This window comes from Argiope bruennichi, chromosome 6 (assembly GCF_947563725.1).
Source record: "Argiope bruennichi chromosome 6, qqArgBrue1.1, whole genome shotgun sequence".
Taxonomy (NCBI): Eukaryota; Metazoa; Arthropoda; class Arachnida; order Araneae; family Araneidae; genus Argiope; species Argiope bruennichi.
Genome location: NC_079156.1, coordinates 87,038,389 through 87,063,905, shown reverse-complemented (window position 1 = coordinate 87,063,905; position 25,517 = coordinate 87,038,389). Strand labels below are relative to the sequence as shown.

At 30.1% G+C, this 25,517-nt stretch overlaps 2 protein-coding genes across 4 annotated transcripts in view; one reads left to right on the top strand and one right to left on the bottom strand.

The window, feature by feature from the left end:
* LOC129972856 (testis-specific serine/threonine-protein kinase 2-like) overlaps positions 1–14,982 on the bottom strand; it is a 29,786-nt gene extending 14,804 nt beyond the window's left edge. The window contains exons 1-2 of one of the 2 annotated variants that reach the window (XM_056087154.1): positions 14,737–14,982; positions 762–946 (exon numbers count right to left, since the gene is read on the bottom strand). In XM_056087154.1, the coding sequence (XP_055943129.1) occupies positions 762–898 (137 nt within the window). In that variant the 5' untranslated portion in view covers positions 899–946; positions 14,737–14,982. Of the gene's footprint in view, positions 1–761; positions 947–11,331; positions 11,457–14,736 lie in introns of those variants that run through there. The other variant, XM_056087155.1, reaches the window with a different exon arrangement.
* A 6,528-nt stretch (positions 14,983–21,510) lies between these two features.
* LOC129971617 (potassium voltage-gated channel protein Shab-like) overlaps positions 21,511–25,517 on the top strand; it is a 268,193-nt gene continuing 264,186 nt past the window's right edge. For both annotated transcript variants that reach the window (XM_056085557.1, XM_056085559.1), the window contains exon 1: positions 21,511–21,675. The gene's annotated coding sequence lies outside the window, so the exon portion shown is untranslated. The remainder of the gene's footprint in view (positions 21,676–25,517) is intronic.

Sequence of the window (25,517 nt, the reverse complement as noted above, 5' to 3'; positions counted from 1 at the left end):
ATAGTGGGACTACAAGTGCAGTTTTTTTGTCAAATCTTTGTTCCAATTTATAGAGAAAAACTTGTCTAAAGTACAAAGTCAATTTTCGGATACATTAACGACATGCCAACAATGATACGAGAGATTGAGTACAAATGCTAATTTCGCCAAAAGTTAATATTTCGTAAGTATTGCACACCAGTACCATAGAAGGCGTTCTCTGGCATGATAAATTTATTATAAAGTCTGCGAGAAAGTTCTAGTGAGGCTACTTTTGCTGGTTTATTTTGTGTATTTATTCTTGCTCTCATAATTATTTACTCAAGTACTCTGACCAATCCAAAAGGCTGGAGCCTCTGACTAGATGATATAATAAATGATTAATTTATATCATCATGTACTAAATAAATATCATCACGAGTGTTTATTGCTCCTACAGATATAGCACAACACTATACTGCGCCCCTGGTGCCTATAACGCTGAGTTATCTAACAAGGTGGATGAGCACAAAATGGAAAGAAAGGATGAGGAAGAAAGAAAGAAAGAAACGACAAACCATTCAGGGATCTCCACAGAGAATCCCGACGGTAACAAATCCTGCAAGGCTATATTTAATGTTTTGATGAAGTAATAATTAAATTAAGGGCACAAAAATATCTGAAAACAAATGGTGATAATAAGTTGAACTTACAGAGAAATGAGCAGTTGGTAAACATGTCTCAAAATCCCTTCAGTCATCCATATTACACATTATCCAGTATACAGAATGATTGAGACGTACCTCTGGACGTATTCTATGACGGATCCTCCAGGCGCTAGCTCCATGAAGACGTAGATGCGATCCTGGATCTGGAACATCCTCTCCACTTGGATGATGTGGCGGTGACGCAGTCTAGGCCATATTTCCAGCTCTCGCATCAGAAACTTCTGCGTGAATAGGGGAGAAGCCTTTGACTTGTCAATCACCTGATCAAAAGAATTGGGAATTGAACCTTTGGTACTATTCGTTTCAGGATTCCGAGACTAGCACTTTTAGATACTGGCACATCGCTAAGGGGTGGTACGCAAAAACATGAGCTGTTTTTACGCTTTCTTCCACGAATAATCTGAGTTTACCCTATTGCTAATTGTAAACATTTTTTTTTTTCAACTTTTCTTTCATCCTTTTTTTGACGAAATAAATTCTTCCTGACGCATGCGCAGAAGCATTGAAGCGGTTTTAGAATCAGAGAATGAGCAGTATAGAGGGTGATCAGTTCGGATATGATATTCATAATTCGAATTATACGAATACTGATTTATTATAATATAATGCAGGAATTTGATTTATTCGTTTTTAAAGAACAAATTTCTACTAATGATAAAGGAAAATATAATAATGTGTGTTATATAATTGTGTGATATATTGATCCATACTATTAGTTTCAGGGTTCTGAGACAAGTACATTTTGGGGGTGGTACGTCAGAGGGTGGTACGCAGAAAGGTGAGCGGTTATTACTCCTCCTAATTCTGCGAATAAACCAAGTTAATCTTATTACTAAATTAAATACCTCCTTTGTTCTTTCCTTTCACCTCTTTTTTTGATGAAATAAACGAATCCTGGTGCATTTTTGAAAGTGCGTAGGGTTTTCCAAATCCAAGATTGAATAGTAAAAATATTGTCCTTTACAATGACTCTGGCTGCGGAGAAGGGATTCAAACAACATCTTATTTTCTCTTGATTAACCTCTTACTCGGGTGTGACGAAATATTTCACTGCAAAACGAGATTAAATAACAATTCCGAGAATGAACAGTACTGATTCAACAGTACTGTTGATCTTAAATAAGTCTAAAGGGCCTCATATTCGCAAAATGTTTCATTTAATGAAATAATAAGAAAATAAGATAGTTAATCAGCAACATCACAAACTAGAGTGAATTTTTCCGTTCTATTTTTCTCGCATAAATCTGAAATAATAACATTTTTTATTTATTTTTAGCATTAATCGAATCATCTGTATATGAAATATGTTTTTGCTTGATCCGGTTTACACGCTCGTGGAGCTTACTTTTATATAGATCTAGTCCAATATGAAACTCTGATCACTTTCCTTTTATGTACATATCAAAAATACGTTTCATAAAATACGTAAATCACTAAAATCAACTTATCAAGCTATTTCGATGTTGAATTATCGTGAACGCATAATTAATACATATTATATCAGTTTAAGTCAAGATTTGGTCAATGTTAGCATGGAAATCATACATGAAATTTAATGCACAATTTATTTAATGCATTTTATTTAGTTCTTGTACTATAAAGTTCACATGCATACTGTCGAGCATGATTAATCATATTCGTTATCATGGCAGGCACATAACGGTATACGATCTTTATATGAATTTATAGATTTCTATCAAATTATGAGAAAAGTCCGTTCAGAGGAAGTCTGTCTGTCCGGCTGTTCGAATATTATTTAACAAAATAACTGCAAAGTGAAAAGAGCTAGATGAATAAAATTAGGTACCAGAATTAATATCTGTAGTACTGATGCCGATCGACTTTTCGGCCAACTGCAACAAGGGGTCGATTGTCACTCGGTCAATTGCGATAAATCAAAAACGTATTTATTTAAATTTATCAAATTTGGTATTTGAATTTGTGATTACAAGTGCAGTTTTGTGTCAAAGTTTTGTTTCAATCGGCTGAGGAAAACATCTCTAAAACACGAATTCGATTTTCGGATACTATTAACCGCACATCGGAGGTTAATCGCCAATACAGTAGAAATGCTAAATTCACGTCAAAAGTTAGTATTTCGTAATTATTGTACACCATTTCATTGTAAGGCGTTCTCGGGATAGTACCTTTATTAGAGAATATGTAAAAAAGTTTTGGGCAGACCATTCCCACTAGTTTATTTTCTTTTACGCATTTAATTTTTTAGCTTTTTCCGTACTTCGAGAGGATGCTCTTAATTGTAATCTTAATTAGTTGGTTCCCCATCGGTTGTTTTATAATGATATTAATAATAACAATGACTGTTTCGTTCACCTAATTCATTTTGATTTGGTGTCATCAAGTGCTGCAGTTGATATAATTTTCACAAAAATTGTTTTTCAGATCAGGAAACATGGAGTTGTATCAAAATTTCGGTCGAAACACAGCAAACAAATGACCACAATATTTTTTTGTTTGTTTGTTTTATATACGAGGAAATGAAAGGAAAATTCAGAGCTTTCTGATAAATGAAATAAGGTAAAATATTCTAAAGAAACAAAAACGACCAAGAATAGGAGAGCAGATTCTAAATAATAAAGATTTCCTCATTGTATATCAGTCTTCTTTTGTTAGAAAGTCTACGTATAGTAGCTATACAATGGTCTATATAACATCTTTGAACAATACACTCTGACCGCGGGACGCTGGACTCGTCGTGTTACATTATATCATGATGTTAGATGAAGCTTTCTGCCTTATTCTCTGTCTGAGTATTATTTTATTTTATAAATCGTCACGATGTCATTAACTTATATTAAAGAGGAAGAAAATGTATGCGCATACATAATTTAGGTATTAAATAAATATGTATTTAACTGAAACAATAGTTAATACATGGAAAAAAAGGGCGAATTTCCTTCATATCTTCTTAAACACACACACACACATATCACAATAATCTATGGAGTAGAAAGGGCATAACCGTTTAATGTTTCCTTCGTAATTTTTTATCACTCAGTATTAGTTAATGAATTTGTGAATTCAAAATAAGCTCTTTCAGCTTTAAATTTGTTATATTTTAAGGCTTCAGTTTCAACTGGAAATTTGTATGCTTTTCTCTCTATGGGACAAATTTCTATTTTTTAATACAATTTTACTGTATTAAATTAACGAATTTTACTAACACTTGTTCTAATTTACTTACAGAAACTAGATTACTTCCTTTTATCAATTAAGCTAAACCAAAGATGATCTATTTTTCAACAACTAAAGGAAGACACTTGACCCTCATGATTTTGGCATGCACAATGTCCGCCAACACATCTGGCATTAATATTCCTGGCCTTCGGACGAAATGCAATTTATATTACCACTCAGCCATGCTATTTTAGACGAACTAAAGAAAATGGTGCGATCGTCAAATTATAATGTTTTAATCCTGATACATTAAAAACTATGGTAATCTAACTGCATTCGTATTTAAATTTGGCGATTTTTGCTATTTGGCACGATTAAGCATAGAATGGAAAAAAAAAAAAACATTATGTGCCTAGTGTGTGTGTGTTTTAAAGTTTTACTGATATTTTTTCAAGTTAATAGAGAAGAGAACAATACTTGCGTTTGATTATTTTTATACATTATCGCTCCCTTCGTAAGCCAAATGAATATCGTAATACTGAAGGCTCATATAACAAAGAGAATACGTAAGCCTGTATAATCTGGGGGCACGGCCAAGTCGAGCAAAAACAAGCCGCACGGCCGTACCATCCTTTTCTCGAAGCAGTTCAGGCCATTTTCGAATCCCGATAACTTCGTTGTGGATAAAACTAGAAGCCTGAATTTTCAATAACCAAGCAGGCATTATATAAACACGGTATATTTCAAATTTCATTCAATTTGAACCAGTACTTTAAGAATTATAACTAGTCAAAATTTGTGAATTTTGTCACTGACTGACTGACTGACCGATCATCAAAACTCTAAGGCACTTCTAGCAGACATAGAAGTTTCAAATTTAGAATACAATTAGTGTTTAGTGTATAAATCAAGGGAAAACTAAAATATGCGTATAATAATGGACGGATCGATAAATTTCTCGAAGTTTCGAGCATTATCCATTTTGTCGGCAAATTCGTCACCAAGTCGCCAAATGGTCGCCAAGTTTGTCACCAAGCTCTGAGATCACTGGCTTCCCAGCATCCAGAAATAAAACTTACAGCTGTAGATAGCATAGATTGCCCCAGATACCTAACAAAAAGAGCTCGTGAATGCATAAAAAAATGTGAAGACGATGCTTCTATGACTGCAGGCCTGGCAGAGAACATAATTATAAAAATAGGAGTAAAAGTCATGTTAAGTCAAAATATTGACGTACTCCATCCATACAAAAATGATTATCTACAAAAAGAAATGAGATGCAATCAAAAACATAACTTGTAAAAAAAACCAAGTCTCGCAACTCAGTTCTTCTATCGTAAAAAGTTGTGAGATCCATGTAATACCAAGTCGGTCCATTTATTCAGTCCCTACTTAAGGGTCCTTCTGTCTTAAGTTATTACGTAATTAGCTAACCTAACAACATCTTATAGTGACCATATCAATATTAAAAATCTTTTATGGTTTAAATAAATAGATTGACTTGGCCATCGCATGAAAACACAATGTATCTTTACATTAAATTAGATTACATTAACATATTATATTAAATTAGTTTGTTTGGTGCGATTGCCAAGTCAATCTATTTATTTAAACCATAAAAGATTTTTAATATTGATATGGTCACTGTAAGATGTTGTTAGGTTAGCTAATTACGTAATAATTTAAGACAGAAGGACCCTTAAGTAGAGACTGAATAAATGGACCGACTTGGTATTACATGGATCTCACAATTTTTTACGACAGAACTGAGTAGCGAGACTTGGTTTTTTTTTTTTACAAGTTATGTTTTTGATTGCATCTCTCTACACTTGCCAGCACTTCAGGTTCTAGAGATATCTAGAACCCGAAGATGTTAATATATTTAACGTCTTTAGGTTCATATGTTCAGCGGATACTCTGTAAAGTAATGTTGTATGACCCTACGATCATGAAGTCTTCATGGCCTTTACATTTGGAGCTAATGTAGCATTTCAAGCCCAGCAATTTGGTTCATTTGACTTATCTGAATGTCATGTATTTGCTTCAATATTTTTTGTAATATTAATTGTCTTATATTATCTCAAAATCATATATGAATTTTATACTATGAATAATACGAAATAAATGAATTGGTGCATAAAATCTATTACTTTTACATTCTCAAAAAATTCAATGGGGTCCAATACAAAACATTTTTCAAATAAATATATAACCAAAGGGGTAAAATGTTGGGAGAAAACACTAAATTGATGTTTATAAAATCTTGACAATACTCCTGATGTGCCAGCTAGTCAATCATTTTCTAGTTTATGTAATGAAATGCCCATATCACCATATTACATACTTTCCATATCACATCATATTCCATCATCTTACCATATCACATAATATTTTATATCATCATCCACCCCTTTATCGTTCCGTATCACATCATATTCCATATCATCATGCATCATCTTTCCATATCAAATCATATTCCATATCATCATCCATCATCTTTCCATATCACATCCTTTACAATATCATCATCCATTCTATTTCCATATCACATCATATTCCATATCATCATCCATCATCTTTCCATATCACATCATATTCCATATCATCATCCATCATCTTTCCATATCACATCATTTTTCATATCATCATCCATTCCATCATCTTTCCATATCGCATCATTTTCCATATCATCATCCATCATCTTTCCTTATCACATATCACATCAATACTCTAGCATATATTTGCTATATGCTGTATACTATTTGCTATATGAATTATTACTTGCTATGCTTTTTGCTATATGAATTATTACTTGCTATGCTTTTTGCTATATGAATTATTACTTGCTATGCTTTTTGCTATATGAATTATTACTTGCTATGCTTTTTGCTATATGAATTATTACTTGCTATGCTTTTTGCTATATGAATTATTACTTGCTATGCTTTTTGCTATATGAATTATTACTTGCTATGCTATTTGAATTATTATTTGCTATGCTATTTGCTATATAAATTATTATTTGCTATGCTATTTGCTATACAAATTGCTATTTGGTGCATGAATTATTATTTGCTATGATATTTGGTACATGAATTATTATTTGCTATGCTATTTGCAATATGAATTATTACTTGCTATGCTATTTGGTATTTGAATTATTATTTGCTATGCTATTTACTATATGAATTATTATTTGCTACACTATTTGCTATACGAATTGCTATTTGGAACATGAATTATTATTTGCTATGCTATTTGGTACATAAATTATTTGCTATATGATTTTCTATTTGCTGTATGAATGCTAAAATTGATTCATATTTACCTTCACTGCCAGCCTTATTACACCATTGTGGGTGGTTCTTTCAGCATATCGGACGGTGGCAAATGTCCCAGAATCAATTTTTTTACCAAGAATGTACCCATTTGCTGCCAGGATGCTCTTGTCCTTCATTAAAATACTTCTTTCTTCACTGGACGATGAATGTGGCGTGTTTTGCTCATTTGGTTTCATTTTATCAACGCGTCGTTTTTTATTACCAGATGAATCATTCATTATTATTAATTTTGAGATTGATTTAGTTAATTTTGAACATTAGAGTCCACTAATTGTGGATCGGAAAATTTTAAGGAAGTAATTTGGAGTCAGCCATGATTTGTTTATGTTTGAAATAAAAATAAAAAAAAGATTGAAACACGTGACATTTAGTATTATGCTTAAATTATGGTCGTAGTTGCCGTTTTTTAATATTAAATGAAAGGTTCGTAAGAGATTTAAAAGCCTTTTAATTAAATAAATTAATATGAATTTTGTTAAATAATAAATAGATAATAAATACAGTGTTAATATTTGGAAAAATATTTTTGATTAAAATAATTAAAATTTGAGGGTCATTTGCCCTGTGAGAACCAATTGCAAGCATTTTTCACATCTCGTTATAAGAAAATTTGATATGTAATTGCTTTTATAAATCTTGATTGGTGATTGGCAGACTACCATTGCTGCCGTTTTCAAACTCAATATTTCTTAACATAGCTGAATCAGAAAATTTGAAATTAAATCACATTTTTTCGTAATTATCGGACCTTTTCTATTTATTTCAGATCCCATCTTTGTTGCCGGCATGATTTTTTCATATTATTTATACTATGATCATAATTGAAAAAAAGCTCGTTTGGTTTTGATAATATCAAAAGCATTCATAACATCCTTTATTCAGGTTCAATGACCTCAAATGTGTTTAATTTTGATTTAATCAATGTTAATGCTTTGGGAAACATTGAAAAGTGATTTTCAAGGGAATATAGTACTGAACATTAAAATCTATTTAAAGTATTAGACTAGATTGTAAAGTTGCTTTTGGCTGAAAATTTCAATTTTTTTAATGATTTCAAAATAAAGCCTAAATTTGGAAGATTCTAAAAGAGATTTTATTTTTAATATATGTAAAATAAAATTTTAGATATAACTAGTTCAATAATACGCAAACGATAAAAATGAAACCGGAAATAGTGATATTTTAAACCGGAAGTGAATAATTTTATTTTAATTTTTACCGTAAATTTTCCCCAAAATAAACTTTTATATTAACTTTCTGCCTGCGCAGCCACAATATGCATATTTTAGAGAATTTTATTTAAAAATAAAGCTAAAAAATGGATTTTTTTTCTGAAGAATGAATATTTTACTATCATTGATTCACGGAAAACATGCCTCAAAAGCAATTCAATGAAATTTCAAGAAATTTGGTATGCATATGTCGAATACTTTCAAGATTTCAATAGGTTGTGGATTTTAAGATGGTTTTATTTAGTCATGTTTTACAAACACTTTCAATTCAAAGCATAGAAAAATTTTCATAAAAAAATTCCTTAACGACAACTTCAAATGTTCATAAAATATTCATTTAGTATAATTTTTATTTTGTAATCTATTACATTTTAGGTGGTTAGGGAAGTAACCACGTGAGATAAAAAATAAATATTTCCGTTATTTTTTTAACTTAAACTGTTTATACTAAAATTGAAATTTTTGCCAAAGTTTCATTAACTAATCAGTGTTTTTAACTGATGGTAATATATACTTTTTTCGGTTCTAGTGTAGATTTGGCTGCCCCTGCGAATGGCGGCAAATTTCAGCGATGAAGCACTACTTCTGGTTTCCATAATGTTTTGTTGTCATGGATGTTAATGTTGGGTTACTGACTGAAAATCCCCTTAGCGCTAATCTTGGCGTCAAAAAAAATCGCCAAAAAATAAATAAATAAGAGGAAATTAGAAGGACCACCCAATTGTAAACTTTTACCTTTTTTTCTTCCTAATTGTACTTTTTTTAGGCTTAAATCAGTTACTTGGCACTATAAAAGAATTAATGCATCATTTTGTCTCCGAATCTAGTTTGATATTTTAAGCTGACGCCGGTTAAGTCGTTTGTTTTAAGAACATGAATATATGTTTAATGTTTAAATAATCCGATTAGGCTAAAGATTTTATAGACATAACAAAATTAATTGCTTTAGATAATTTGCATTGGAAAATTATTACGGTAGCAATAAGAGAGCAATGAATATAAAGATAACGGTTTTTCGCTGGAATTTTGAGCCATTTATGAATTAAATTAATATTAGAATTATTTAGGGTTTCCTGATTTCAAAAAATACAAGAAACGTATTTAATTAACTGATATGAGGGACGAATTTCTCCTTCTTTAGAAATATAGTTGGTTAAACAAGAAAGGCTCAGAAAAGGCAGAAATGAAACAGAAAAAACATTTAAGAAAAAAGATGCGTTATTAATGACGAAATCGGTGGGTGATTGAGGTTGTTTAGTGTTATAATGTAATATATAATTTCAAGTGAAAAAAAATATCATTTAAGAACTCCCAAAATGAATCGTATCATGGTAAGCCTAACAAGTTTTAGATTTGAAGGACTTAAAATAAATCTTCCGATTTAGATTAACAGCAAGAATGACGAATAGATATGCTTTCTCATTACATGCTGAAAACTTTTCAATGATACTGTTCCAAATGGCGTAAACTTTTGTTTTCGTAACAAGGAACAGCTGGACGCATTATGGAAGCTCTTGGTAAACTGAGATATTTCGCCAATCATTTGGCCAAAACAACATGCAAATGATTCAAAATTGATTTAAATTCTTCTTCTCTTTTAATTCTTAATTCTTCTCTTTAAATTCTTATTTCAAAATTTTATTCTTAATTAATTGATTTGAATTCTCTTCTTCTTATAACGAGATTGAAATAACTCACACAATAATCACTTTAAAGAAGAACTAGGAAAGTATTTTTATTTGTTTAAACGTAATTAAAAGATAACAACTCTTAATACGTGGGCTTTTCTTCTTTTTTTAAGCACACTCATCTATATTTGAAGTGACTGAATAGCACAAAAAAGAAAAGCTGTCTGCAAATAAGAAAATTATATTTATGAAGGAATATAATTGGGTTCTTGTTAGATTGAATACATCCTTTATTGACAGTGGTTATATGACAAAAACGACACGTTAGGTCAGCAGTCTTCTTCCAAAATTTCCTTTTCTACCAAATGAAAGACATTGTCTCTTGATGTCAGATATAATATACCTCAGGCCCACAGGGTGGATCCTTGATAGAATCCTCTAATCCTGAAATTGAACACCAGCTTAGGCTAATCCACTCACCCTAAGGGCTTGAAATGTTCACCTGACATATCGTTACATCTTAATAGAACAAGAGCTAACTAATTCATTGAAAACGATAAAATCCTCTTCCCCTATGAAGTTACAGTTCTTAAGCAGATATGAAAGTTCTACTAGCTCAGTATCTCAACTTTCCTTAAGGAAAAAGCTAATTTTTATGTCATTATGCGAACCTAAAATTAAATGCCATAGTGTAATTTTGATTCTAATAGTAATTTTGAAATATAATAGACCTTTAGGTATTCGGTCTAATAGGAAGAGCAGTCTGGATAACAGGAAATCTATAAACTGGAGCTCTGTGATTCTTTCTACCCTCAACCATATCATTTAAACTACATTTGATTCAAATTTTCTAAGCTATTAGAACATTTAAAAAATTATAAATGTTTCTCATATTATCTACTGTATGTTTAAAAAATATTTTTCAGAATAAATTAAATCTTTTCTTAAATTATACATATTTTAAAAAGAATTTTATAAAGTTTAGCTTTATTACAAGAAATACAAAATCATGCAAAATATACAAGGAAAATGCATGGAATTTTAAAATAAGGAAAACAAAATGAACAATTAATTTTTAAGTGGTTTATTTATTAATGACTATTATTAATAAGATTACATATCCAATTAGTTTTGCGCATTTTTTATCATCACTTTGATCTTTTATAATTTTTTTTTGGGGGGAGGTGTTCAAATTTTTGATAAAAAAATCATTTTCTTTTTGTCAGAACATTAGTCACAAAATTTTTTTAAAAACTTTATTTTCCCAATTTATAATAAAAAATTAAAAGTATATGACAGGGCTTACTTCTAAAATTTATCGAACACGCTTATTTAAAAGGAAAGACAACTCCTCACGTAGATGGTAGTCCAGATACGCATTATATTGTAATCATGCATCACGAAAGCCATGCACTTTGGAAAATTACTGGCATCAGCGGTATTGTTCTTTCCAATTCATTAACCTGTAGGGCCGCGCATAATCATCTCGCCCTACGCAAAAAGAAGAAAGAAGGTCGGAAGATTACACTCCAATTACTAAGGTAGAAAAGAAAAAATATCGCGGCATTATTCCTTCAAATCCAATTTTAGTTTTGTGAGCACGCTGTCAACATCGCTCTCAAACAGAAGGTTTTTTGGAGCGATGCCCGACGCGTCTGAAAATGAATGCAGTTTTGAAAGAACTAGAAAATTATAGAAAGACTGAAGGGGGGGGGGCTTAATTCGATCCACTTAAATTCAGATGTGCCAACACAATTATTTTGAAAGAGCCTACAAGGAGTATATATGTTAATGAAAAGATTTGTTACAGAAAACATAGCAACCCCTTTTATATGCTTTGTTAAATGTGTTTATTTAGCAAAAAAAGAAACATGTTTTGTTTTGGAAACAACATTTGGGATATCAACAGAGTGTTTGAGCAAAATATAAAAGTTTTGTTATTTGGAAAGTTAACTAGATATACAGAATGCATTACATGCGATATAGAAGACATTATGCATAAAAAAGGAAAATTTTTAAGAATATAAACTTTATTTAATTCTTTAACTTAATCATTTTAGGTTAAAGAATATATAATGAAATACATTTTAGTTTTGATTATGTACGACTATTTTTATTTTCCTGTCGTACAATCATAAATTAAAGATAGTCATTAATTGTTAAAAGTTTCATTTAAATATTTTGTGTAACTTCATCTTAAGGGCTTCCTCAGAAAAATATTTTTAAGCTTCAATATTTGATAGGTATAACTCACACATTTTTAGAAGTCTTACATCATTGTGTTTACTGTACTAAGTATGTATTTCTCTGATTTTTTTAAAAAAATATTTATGCATCATATTATGTTACAGGAAATAGTAGACGTATTTTAAAATGGCCACACTTTTATTTTGTTTATTTATTTATTTAACATTGTTTGATTCTCAAGCTGTACCTTAATTAAAACTACGAGAGAAAAATTCGCTAATTAATTATTAAACATATACTTTATATTAAAATTAACATGGTAAAATAAATCGAATCTTCAAATCTAGACCTTTCACCCGTATATCTGCTATGAGTTGATAGCTTCTTTATCTTTGATACTTCTATCATTAATAATGGAATGAAGTCACAATGAAATACTATTAGTTGCAATGAAACAAATTGAGTTTTATTTCGATAATGACAAATTGCTATAAAATTTGCTTAAAATATTTTTTTAGTTGGTCAAAATAATAAAAAAACATATATACGTCATGAAAAATGCTATCACTGAAAGGAAAAATGTTTAAATTTTAGGATGATGTAAAAAACTTTTCCCCCCTATAATATTTTTGAAAGCTATTGCAGGAAAGCAAAAAAGCTATTAAAAACGTTCCAAATGTAGGATAATAGCTCCTTTTGAACACTATTCAAATCAACCTTATTCTCTAATAAAATGACATCAAAGACTTCATTAAAGTATTTTATTTGAATCATTGATTAACAAGATGCATAATCATTAACTTTCACCATAAGTGAATGCATAATTATTTTGTTTTATTTTTATTTGTTTTAGTGTTAAAGCAATGGCTTTATAAAAAAATGGAATAAATTGGAGAATGAAAAATAAGTGTTTGATATTGTTAAAAGTCTTTAAGTCGTTTGATTTAGTCATAATCCATAGGCATTAATAGCAAGAGAAACATACCGCTCCCTGAAACTTTCTTGCTGAAACCAAGTTTCCTGAAACTTTAATAAAGGTGTTAGGCTATTATCCTCCATTCTGCGCATAAAATTGATGGTGCAAAGTTAGGCCAAGAACGCCACAAGAGCTCAAGTCTTCGAAAATCAACTTTTCAGAGAGTTGAATGCTTCGTAGAACAATAATGAAAACCGAATATATATTCTGGTCACCAGTTATTAGACCAAATGAAATTAAAATTAGTCACACAATTATAATTGAGTTGTTTACTGTGAAAAGAAGGTAGATCCAATTGTTCAAGTTTGTACAAGACCTTAAAATTCCAAATTCTAAATTGTGTGAAGATTTTCCTGTCTATCAATCTTCTTAATTGTTCCTACATATTATGACAGTATTTTCACTCAAAAATATATTTTCCGGATGACGTGGCACATGTTGGAATGTTGGAACTACCTCTTTCTTGCAACCAAACAGATAGTCTGTCTAGTCTACCTCTATGAAAAATATTTCACAATAAAAATGCAATTGATTGTAATATTATTTTATTTAAAGTAAACTAACAAAATATAAACAAAATGTACATAAAACTTGGCTTTAAAAACAAAAAAAAAATTATATTCCTATTAATCATCTCACTCCCCCTCTGTAACATCGGGCTCATCTGCTGCGTCGTCGGGTTGTAGTAGTCCATCGTAGAACCCCATCTGGGAAACGTATTTGCGAGCTAGTTCCATTATATCTTTATATTTTGCACTTTTAAGTGGAAGAATCTACAGAAGAAAGTGGCGGTAGTTCCAGAAGCTACCTCTATATTGCAACAGGCTAATTAGACAGTCACCTCCATCTCTTGAGTAACGCGAGAACTAACGATCGGAGCTACATTTTTCTGACACCAAATCTAATAATTTTTTTTTACCACATAATAGTACATGTAACTCCGAATTCCCCTAAGTTAGAACTACATCCTTTTTGCAGCAAACTCTTCAATTGTAGTCACAAGATCACATAAAAATGATCCTTTATTTCAGTCATTTCGTTTTTGATTTATCACGTTTTCAAGCATACGAAAGCAGATGGCAGGCCCTTAATGGATTTGTTTCTAAATATGATACAAACATACTTTACAGATACTAAACCTGGGTATTAATTTTTTATCTATCTAGCTCTTTACATTTTCTAATTATCGCGTTCAATTACAATCAAATAGCAGATAGATTCCTCCTCTAAAAAAATTTTGCACAAAATTTATGAAATATCTACTAATTTAGTGCAAAGACCAATTGCAAAATTTCTTTTGTCTTACTCAAAACATTTTAGTGTATCAATGTTCACAGACAGACAGATAAGGCGATAAATACAATTCCAAAAATGTGTTTATCGCGAGGTATGAAACTTAGAGTTTGTCAAAATTTCTAGAGTTCGAATTTTTTGACAGAATTACAATGCTAAAAAATACTGAAAGAAAAAGTAGAAAGAGCCTCTACTAGTTTGTGAAGAGAGAATGTAATGAATTTGTGTAAATATAAAATAATAAAAATTACATACCTCAGCGTATTGACCTTCGTTGCAATCCTGCGTTAAAAATGTAAATAAAATGTGAGGCTTACGATTCCATTTCTAACGAATATTATAGTCGAATGACAACAATCAATATAAATAAACGAACATTTCAAATTGCTTCAACGAACGTTTTATAGCTGTATGTAATTCAACCCTTCACTCAACTGATTTGGAATAGCAAAATATTTTCAGAAATCAGCTTATCATCTGCAAAATAGATTGCAAATTATATAAATTGTCAAACCCTAGCTGTTCATCAATGGTTTAAAATCTCTGATAAAAAAGTTCGGGTCTACTTAAGATTAACGTCCGCTCGCAAAAGTTGAATTTTTCGGGAAGAGAGAGATTTCTTGCCAAATGAAATTTTTGCATTTTTTTATTGCAACCTTAAAAGCACTTTAAAATTAAATCTCACAGACATATAAAATATTGGTCGTTTAAATCAGTTGTTGGAAGAGTGGCATATTTTGTCAATTGTTCCAGAAACCAAGTGTTAATCTTAAGTCTTACCAAAATTTCATAGCTTAAAAATAAAAGGGAATTCCTGAATGAAAATGTTTAGGCAGACTTAAGACGTCCATTCGATAAAGTTTATTTTTATTTATTTATTTATTATTATTTTTTTTTTGCCTACAATTTCGCCAAAGGTGAACTTGAAAATATTTTATTGTAATCCTAAATACGCCTTTTTTTAACTATATGTTATAGCCATACATGATGGCGGACTTCTGGCAATTTCTTGAAACTTGTCGCGATCTTATCGTGCTTGGTGAGTAATTGGGCGCAAACCTTAAGTCTTCTCAAGTACTTTTATAGCTTACATATATGTCAGATTCTTTCTTTTTGCGAGTGAAATTTTTAGCATGCAACACTTACTTTAGATTTTGACTGTAATGTACCATATATGATATCTACATAAGAGATATAGTTGATTTATATAATTTTTAACTAAATTAATTGATTCTACATCACGATAGCTGCAGTTTCAAATATGACCTTCTCATTCTGGCAATACAGCTTATTTTGATCATGATCTTATTCAGCTTGAAAATCAAAGTTTTTAGTTTTGATAAAGTTGACTATGATTCCCAGAGTCTGAACTTTGAAATGGATAAATTTCCTGGTGCGAGGTCTTATAAATCTGAACATTGGAATAACTTGATATTGAACGAATAGAAAGATGCATTCACATGCAATTATGAGTTATTATATTTCTGAGTCGAGAACTCTGATCCACAGTTTAGACTTCTAAATTTAAGAGGCACAATCCACATTTGGCGGCTAGTTGCTTACCCAGGAATATTGGATGGGTTTAATTTTAAATAAACCTCTTATGCTTAACTTGGTGTTCACGGTTTGATTAACTAAGTATTTTAAGCATCAAATTGTGACAGATATAAATATCGTATTGTTTTATTAGTTTTCCATCCATTTTGTTTATTGAATGCATGAATCCTCCGAATAGAATTCGTATGTCATGACACCAGAGTGTTATTAAAAAATTAAAGTTTCAAATAATTTATTTCAATTTGCATGTTGGGCAAATTGTATTTTGAGGTTATGTAATTTAACTTTTCGATTTTTCTTGTGAATAGCACAGGTAAGTAGAATTTTTCCTCCTTAGCTTTTAACATTGGAAGAAAAATCAAGTGATTAAATATTTGATGATTAAAAAAATGATTAAAAATGATTTTTTTTAATTAAAAGTTGCTGAATTTCTGGAAATATTTTAAGTAAATTGCATTATAGTCGTTTAATATTTTTATAGTTTAAAATCATTTTTGCGCAACAGTATTTTCTAGAATTATTGTGGAAAAAATCTCGCTTAATTTTTAATTTATTAAAATGTTAAAAGTCGTTCAAAGGTGTATATTCATATTCTTAAAAGTGTATCTGTGCTAAGTCAATCAAACTTGTGAGCACTTTTAAAATAGAGGATTTTTATTTATTTATATATATTAGTTTGATATAAATACCATTAACTGATTCTATTTAGACTCTCCCCTGACTCTATTTAGGTGCACTTTTAGAATCCAATTTTTGAGTTTTGAATTTCAATCAAAATTTTATTTTGCAATATCTCTAAAAAAAGATTTCTTATGTACAACCGACCACCTCGCGCCACTGATCGAAGCAGTATCGACGAAAAAAAGGAAGACTGCCAGAGAATAGCTAAAGTGATCATTGATTTCATATATGGATGTTATGAGTTTTCATATAAAGCAACAACTTGGAAAATCAATAGAGTAGTTCTTAATTTATTAGAGAAAATTATTTTTTAATATAATGATATCTATCTGCCTATGATTTTTATATGATATCAGTTGTATTATTGTCCTATTTTTGTCGTTTTTCTTATAAGGAATATAAGTATTGTTTCTAAGATTACTTTCGAAAATATGGGTGGCTGGCAAACGATCATTGATCTAATATTTATAACATGAGCTTTCAAGTAAAATAAAAATTGGCGTAATCGGTACTGTGGTTGAAGTTGGGAGATCAGTTATTTGATTTTGAACAATTATTTTAAACATGATACAGAGTTTTTCTCAAAGGTACAAAATGGATAATCTTGAGTTGAACTGAATTTTCATGTTGCATGCTTTTTTTAATATCCTACCATAATCTTACCATTAGTTATCATCAGAAAAGAATATATTCAATGCCTTATACATTTTACTTAAATTTTGAAATATTTTTTCATATACTGAGAGATTTGAAAAAAATGTTATTTTACGTTATGTTATTCATTTTGTTAAATTGTTATTCATTTTGCAACTGAATTTTTGCTGAATATTGCAAAGTGATTTTAAAAGAGAATGCTTCTCGATTTTAAATAAATTGTCTTATTAGAGTTTTAATCTATATCATTATTTTTATTTCTTCTCCGAATTTTTCGAAAGGAATTTTAATTAGAATACCTGAATTAAGTAAACTTTCTGAACTCTATTTCTGGAAACTACGGATTTTGACGGTAGTTTAGAGTCGTGACCGGAAATTGAAGACCAAATCTCCACCGGTTAATTCTGGTCACGTTACAATCGTCACTAATGATAGCACGAGCGAATAAACGGAACTTTATATGTAAGGTGACCATAAAATTACTTTCCCGATTTAGAGTCATCTGTAGCTAAATAAATCAGATATTTACGGGAGAATGAATTCCACACACAAAAAAGAATAAAGTGTCTTCGCTTTAATATCTTATGTAGAGGGAAAGGTTTACACACTGTTGGGAACTAGACTTGATCTAATATTTTAGTTGCTCAGTTGGCAGCACAAGTTTAAAATTAGTTTTTTGAGAAAAATAAAGAGATGTCGGTTGATACCTTTCAATCTAATTTAATACCTACAAATTTACCCACAGCGCATCGTGTAGCCATTTGGCTATAAGTTTTTATTTCCATTTACAGGGTGCGGCAAAAAAAATCCGAACAAATAATTTTTAATATAACTTTACTATAAATAAATAAATTAACAAAATATAACGAATACTAATAAGAGTAGACTTTTACTAATAAATACATTCGATTGGTTTCAAAGTTGCCACCTTTTGCTGCGATGCAGAGGCGCAAACATTTATTGAAATTTTCATCAATGGGCCGCAAATCTTCTATTTTTAATATATTCCATTCACGTCAAAGCGATTGCTCTAGAGATCCAAACTTTTGTACGGTTTAGTGTAGGCTCTAGACTCCAAATCATACTCTGTAATTCATAAGACTGAGATGCGGCGAGTTTTATGTCCACTTTCCAGATGATATCACGTTCAGAAAAGGCGCCTTGCACCACTCTTGTGTCTTTTTAGTCTTGCGGGCTGTTGCAGAATCTCGTTGAAACGTCCACTTTACTTTGCTGAAATGCGTTTTGGCTAGCGGAAGCACAACAGCTTCTAGAATGCCCCGCCGGCGCACTTTTTGATTTATTTTAATTCCTTCATCCACAAAATTCGGAGGTATTTTGCCGCTTGCACAAATTTCGCCCTAGGCAAAGATCGACTTACGATGGTGGCGATGTTCAACAATTGCCGAGGTGCTTGGAGGATCTACAGACCAGATGCTATACGTTTTAGACGATATTCGTTGGATAATAATGAGCTTCTCATTAATGAAAAGGAATCTCTCCCCGCTCTAATATGCAGTCCGTCTCAAAAGTGTTCGGGATCTTTGAAGCCCCACTAGTTTGTCTTATTCAGTAAGAAGCTGAACTTTTTGGAACTTGAAAGGCTTTAGTCTAAGCTCTGTTTTTGCCTTTTCAAACCGATCGGTCACTTATTTCCATTTTACGAACGATCTTTCTCAGGGAAAACCTTGGATTGATCGAACTCGGTTTTTGATGGCCTTAAGGCTATTGAAAATGTCCATCGAACGTTTCCGTTCACTTCCTGGACACCGATAATCATTGCCAAGTTCTTAGAAACGACAGATTGCCTCAGACACCAATAGCCGAGACACATTAAGCAAATGAACGATCTCACACTGTCACTTTCCTTGCTCTAAAATAGCAGATATTTTGCTTGCCATTGTAAAAAATCCAAAAAACAATGCGTAAACTAAAAGATACATTATAAAATATCTTGTAATGGAAGTGGCAGACAAAAAGAAATGAACACAAATTAAAAAGATATTAGTTAACTTTTATTCTATGATGCAATAACTTTGTCCGAGTTTGTTTTTTTTGCCGCACTCTGTATAAGCTTCATATGACTATTCCAAGGGGCAATAATGAGTGATTGGAAATCCTTTTAAATGCTTTTTAATAAATATTTGTAGAAAAGAAGTATATATGGCAATAGTGGTAATAGAATAAACTTTAATCTGGAAGCTTGAAAAAAAAATACCAAGATGATTGTTGTAAGAATAGTTCTACCATTAAAAATACTATTAAAATATTTTTTTTTGCATTATAAAACATATATTGGTAAAGAGGGAATTTTATTTTTATTGCAGAATTTTTATAATGTGATTTGTGTCATCGAGATATTCTTTAATTCATAATGTAATCATTTGGCGCTTAATTAACTTTTAATTTAACTTTTTTAATTAACTTTTTTTTAATTTTAAGTAAAAAAAAACATTGAATTTTTTTTTAATAATTTACTTGAATTATATGCAGTTATTCAAAACACACACTTTTTTTCTGTGAATTTTAGGATTAACACACACTTTAAATAGATTTATATTTATGTCCTTTTAATTCTAGTACACTCGCATAAATGAAATTTTACATAGTCCATATTTTCCTGTGTTCATTGTAATTATCGATGCATTTTCGGACCTTTAACCCTAAAATCTTTCTTCTTGGCGACATTTGTTGCTGCCCGCCCTCCTCTTTTTTTCTGGATTTCGTCTTCCCGTCCATTTTATTCCGTTCATTAGTTTTATCCACAAATGCTTCCAAATGGAACGGTTATTTTATGGTCACCTTATATAAAGGAATTGTGATAATAATTGATATCATTCGCAATAGGACTACTATATACTATTTACAGTAAAAATTGGAGAGTTGAAGAAGTTTAAATAAATAATGCATATAATCATAAATGCAATCTACATCCATTCTTGTTATTTTATTCAAAAGCCGTGAAATTCCGAAACAAAAAGTTAAAAATAATGCTGTCTTGGGAGATGAGGAATATCTGGTGAATATTCTAAAAACCTCAGGTTTATGTTTCAAACAATATCTGTATGAAACGATTATTTTCGTAAAAGGTTTACTTGTTCAAAATTTAAAAATTTCAAGTTTTTATTAACAAATATCGCATCATTCCACTTGAACTAAGGCATATAATGAATTAATTATACGAGATGATTTTTGAGGCAACTTTTATGGCTATTTATTCCACATATTGTTGAGATTTACACATGAAAAAATTGTTTTTATGAAATTAGCGTTTCAAATAGTTTCCTTTCAAATGTTGGTAACCACATTGTAAAGAAATATCGCTAATGCTTTGTTTCTTCATGTTCTGTTATATTGAGGGAAACTTATCAAGTTCTAAATTTTCTTTTGGTTTTCTAAATTTTCAAATGTTTTATATTTATAATTAGTTTATATAAAGTGAGCTAAGTGCTTTTTATATTTGTCCGAAGACATGTATTTAATCTCTCTACTTTTTTTAAAAATTGTTAATCTTTTAATTATTTAATCTCTCTACAATTTTTTTTAAATTGTAGAGAGATTAAATTGGATTCTCGGTTTTATTGGACATTATAGAAATTCAGATGATCTTATCAAATCATTAAAAATGGACTCTGTTGCATCTATGTGTACTACGGCAGTCATGACATATACACTATTTTTTTGGAATAGAAACTCAATATCTGCTTCAGCAAAGAAGCAATAAAAAAGAAAAATATCTTCGTTTTTTTTTTTACCCATCTTTTTTTCAGAAAATAACAAATATTGATAAATCAACCAGAATCTAAAACATATTTAGCAAAAAAAAAAAAAAAAAAAAAGTTTATTTTGTCTTATTTTATGCCAGCGGAAGAGCCTTCCATCTCACCTATCTCAGCATATTTTTCGAAGCACAGCCCACATATTATTCCTCAGGCAGAAAAGGGATTATTCTGGAAGAATTGGGATCCCTGTCATAACATAAAACAACGAAAAAGACAAGCGATTCTTCTTGACAAGAGGGCAGCACACAGAGATAGATCCCACCCCCGTGCCGCGGAAAACACCACGTGAGTGACGTCACCGCCAAACGATTTTGAGCGCCAAGGCGCGATGGTTCTTTTCCACAACAGAACAGATGCTTGCTAAACGCAGTTCGCGCTTGACATTTTTTTTCTTCCCAAGTTTTCCAGCCTCCCCTCTCTGTTAGCTGGATATTTTGAGCCCGACGCTAATAAAAGTGTTCAGGCTGAATTAGCTGTTTTGGATATTTAAAAGCATGTGAGCCAACAGGTCAACGCAATGGTAAGTGTTTCCGCAGACGATTTATTTTATTTGGAAGGTCTCTGTGTTCTGTCACTCGGTTCTGAATTAACCAGGCGCTTTGAAATTTTTAACTAAAAGGATCTAACACTATCCAGGAGCCACCAAAACATTGCTTCGATACACACGCCCCTTATCTTTACTCTTCCAAGAACATCTTAAATCAGTTGTCAACTAGAGCACTACATTGCGTAGCGGTGATGATTTGCATGCATATATTTGTCTTTAAGAAAGGAAGCACTAAAAATGTGACTTGACTTATCTGTTATTATAAACATCTTGTAATTTAAATGAGCAATCCTTTTGGAATTTCTCTTCGCTTTCTTGGTTTTATTTTCCCTCACTTTTCGCCCAACATAATTTGTTAACTTGAACGAAAACTTCTTGAAACTTTTGCTCAAGATCACGCAAAAGCAAATTATAATTTAAGTTGCACCATTGATAATTTGCTTGCACTTGCTTTATAAAAGGAAATTGCAGTTCAAAATAATTGTTTCATTTATATAATCTAACAGTCAAAGCGAAATTCAATTGAGAAATAATCGGATTTTTTTAAATGAAAAATAGCCGTTTTTTAATATCTTTTCGCAGCATCATCAAGCTAAATAAATTTTGAATTTTCTATTTGTATAATCTGAAATATTTCTTACATAATTCAAATAATAGGGTCAAAAATAACAGAATGGGAAGTAAATTTAATAAATATTTTAAAATCCTCAAAAAAATTACCATGAAGATTTGAATCTCCAATGATTTGAAATAATAAGATTATTGGGAGCAAGAAAGTCGGAATATGAATTTATGCTATTATTTGAATGATAATAACAGAAATTGCGATGGTTTAAATTGCTATTAAATGAAGGGCAAACGCCAACAGGAACTTTGGTATTTAAGAAGTTATTAGTATTTTCCCTAAACTGCAAAATTAGTTATTAAGTTTAATAAGCTATATTCTATAATACTGGTTAATAAAGTACACGGTTATCGAAAATAATATCAAGATTATACACAAAGAATAAAAGATTTTTAATTTCAAAATGAATCGAAAATGCAAAGAAAAAGCCTAAAACAATGGTATGCATAGTTTCATCTTGCGCTTGGACTGAAATTGTTGGTCGTTTTTTGACAGTATATAACTCTACGGTAATAATAGTTATTAACTTTAAAGAAATCATACATTTTAAATTTAATATCACTGAAATTTTTCAAAGAAAAAAACCCGCAGAGGTATATTTCTTAAAATGCGAATTTTAAGCATTTAAATCCCGTCGAATATTAGTTGAAAATTCTTCGTTGAATATTTTTCAACTAACTGGCATGCAGAATTAAAAGTTGGTTTGCAGAAATTTTTTTGTAATATTTCCTTATATTTTCGAATGTACTGTAAATTAATTAAAAAAATGTGCAGATTTCTCAAACAAATTTCAAATTGCTGATTTCGTAATATGCCGACAGTGACGGTAAAAATTGTGAGTCAAAAAATTTTCCGGAAATAATTTTAATGAAAGCAGGTAACTTTTATTGAAAAAAAACCCAATTTATTGTGATTTTTCCTCTGTGTAACTTTCAATTAAAAAAAATGCTACTAAAAATCAAAAATAAAAATGCTAAACTATGAGCCCACACTTCGCACAGTGTTAGCAGTAACAAAATGTAATTTCAGTTAAGTTAATAAGCCTTTAGGGTCTTTCTTTCAATTCCAAACTTTCAAAAGAAATTCAAACTTGTGTTTAAAAAAAATTCAAAATAATTTTTTTATTACATTACAATTTCTTAATAAAGAATTATTTATTGAACAGCATTTCATATTTTGTTATGTTGAAACTACGATTATCTTTAATTATTGAGTACATTTCTTTTTTAGGAAATGAGATTCAAATAACAGTTTGATATTTATTTTTAATTTCAAAATTCTTTTAATCAACAGTTTACTGCAGAAATATAAAAGCATTTTAAATTATTATAATGTTATGTTGTCAGAGCAATTATAATAGAGTAAAATTTGTTCCATCAACTTTTGGACGTAATCTTATTACTATAGAACTCATAGGCAGGTCTTTAAAATAAACCAAAAAATTTTATTCCTCATTAACAAAATTTTTACGATAGTGGTATTTTTAGTAGCTCATTCATACATTTTGATGGTAATAATATTAATTAATATGTAGTCAAACTTTTAAATATATAAAAAAATCCCTTTATGTATTTAAAACATTAATATAACATTGTCGGAATCGTCATTCTAAAAGTCGGATCTAGATTTTAAATCTTAATGAATTTATTTCATAATTCAGAAGAATCGAAAAGATTTTAAGTTTTTACTTTATTTCAAGCATGCAATTTGTTAAAGAGCAAATCAATCCTACTTGCATTATTATTGACTTTATTATTTCTTTTGAAGTTGAATTGAATAAAAAAGATTTTGCAAAATTACTTATAATCATACGATAATTTGTTATGCATCATCTTTATTTTTAACTAAATCAATAATAATGCCAATGTGAATTTCAAACATGAGCAAGAATAAATGTGTATAACTTCGACAGGGAAAGCTAAGACGTTTTTAAATCGTTTGGCTGTCATAAGCAAAATAACCATGCAATATCTATAATTCGAACTAAACTTCTGTAAGCAGACGATCAGCTTCTCTTCTGTTAATCCAAAAGCGAATTTTAATGAAGTTCTAAAAAAAGATTTCAAATTAGTCAATGTGGATTTTATTATAATTTTAATACCCTACTACCGCTTGTTAATGAAATATTTTTCTAATGCAGTTACATATTCAAATATAATAATGAATATTACACAATACATCTTTTGATGATTCATTATTTCAATAAATATGAAAATATAACGCTACTAATATTTAAGCATATGTCCTGCTCAATTTTAATTTTTAACTTAATTTGCTTTTTAATTTATTAGATTCTGATATTAAAAATTTTGTCGTTTGGTCCATGATCGCGAATTTATTTAAACTGCTAAATAAATGCCATATTTTATTTCGACATTAATAATTTTTATCCAATAAAAATCGGAAAGAACTTCCGAGATATTTAAAATGTTATTAACCATACATGAATTAATTCGAGTATTCATAAATTTATCATTTTCATATTCAATTTTGTAAACAGGGTGATATGAAATTATTTTTATCAAATTGCCAGTCAACAATGTATTAAGTATGCCCAAAAGTCTTTTGAATAATTAACTATTTTATTATAAATATTAAATTTAAATATCAAACATTTTGTAATTCGATGTGCAAGTCTCACACGTAGATTCAGTGCAAGGAATTATAGCTAAAACTATTGGTTCTGTCTGTAACAAACTGATTTCCTGAAGCTAAAGTTTCCATATAAAACAATTTTCCTTGCATTATCATTTGCTTAAAATTTCTTTTAAGTTTATTCAAAATAATTTTGATCAAAGAAATTCTTTAATTTTTGTCACAGTGTGTCGTTCGGACAAAAAATCTTTTTGAAAAATGACTTTCTTATAATAGAACGGAAGGTAATCAGGAAACTAAATTCATCATGGCTTCTAATGCCGACTGCCGACTTCATGGCTTCTAATGCTGACTAATTTGTTATTTTGAAAGTTGAGATATGTAAGAAGCGATCATACACGGAAAATACTTACTGGAAAATAAAGGCCTTCGAAGTATTAAATTCTTTTGATTCCACAGAAAAATCTTTCATTTTAGATTCCAAGCAATTGCCAACACATTTTCCATTTCCAGAATTTTAATTTTTGAAATTTTGCCCAGAAACGTATTTTTTAATTTGTTTTGTAAGAAATTAAATATATTATAAAAAAAATTC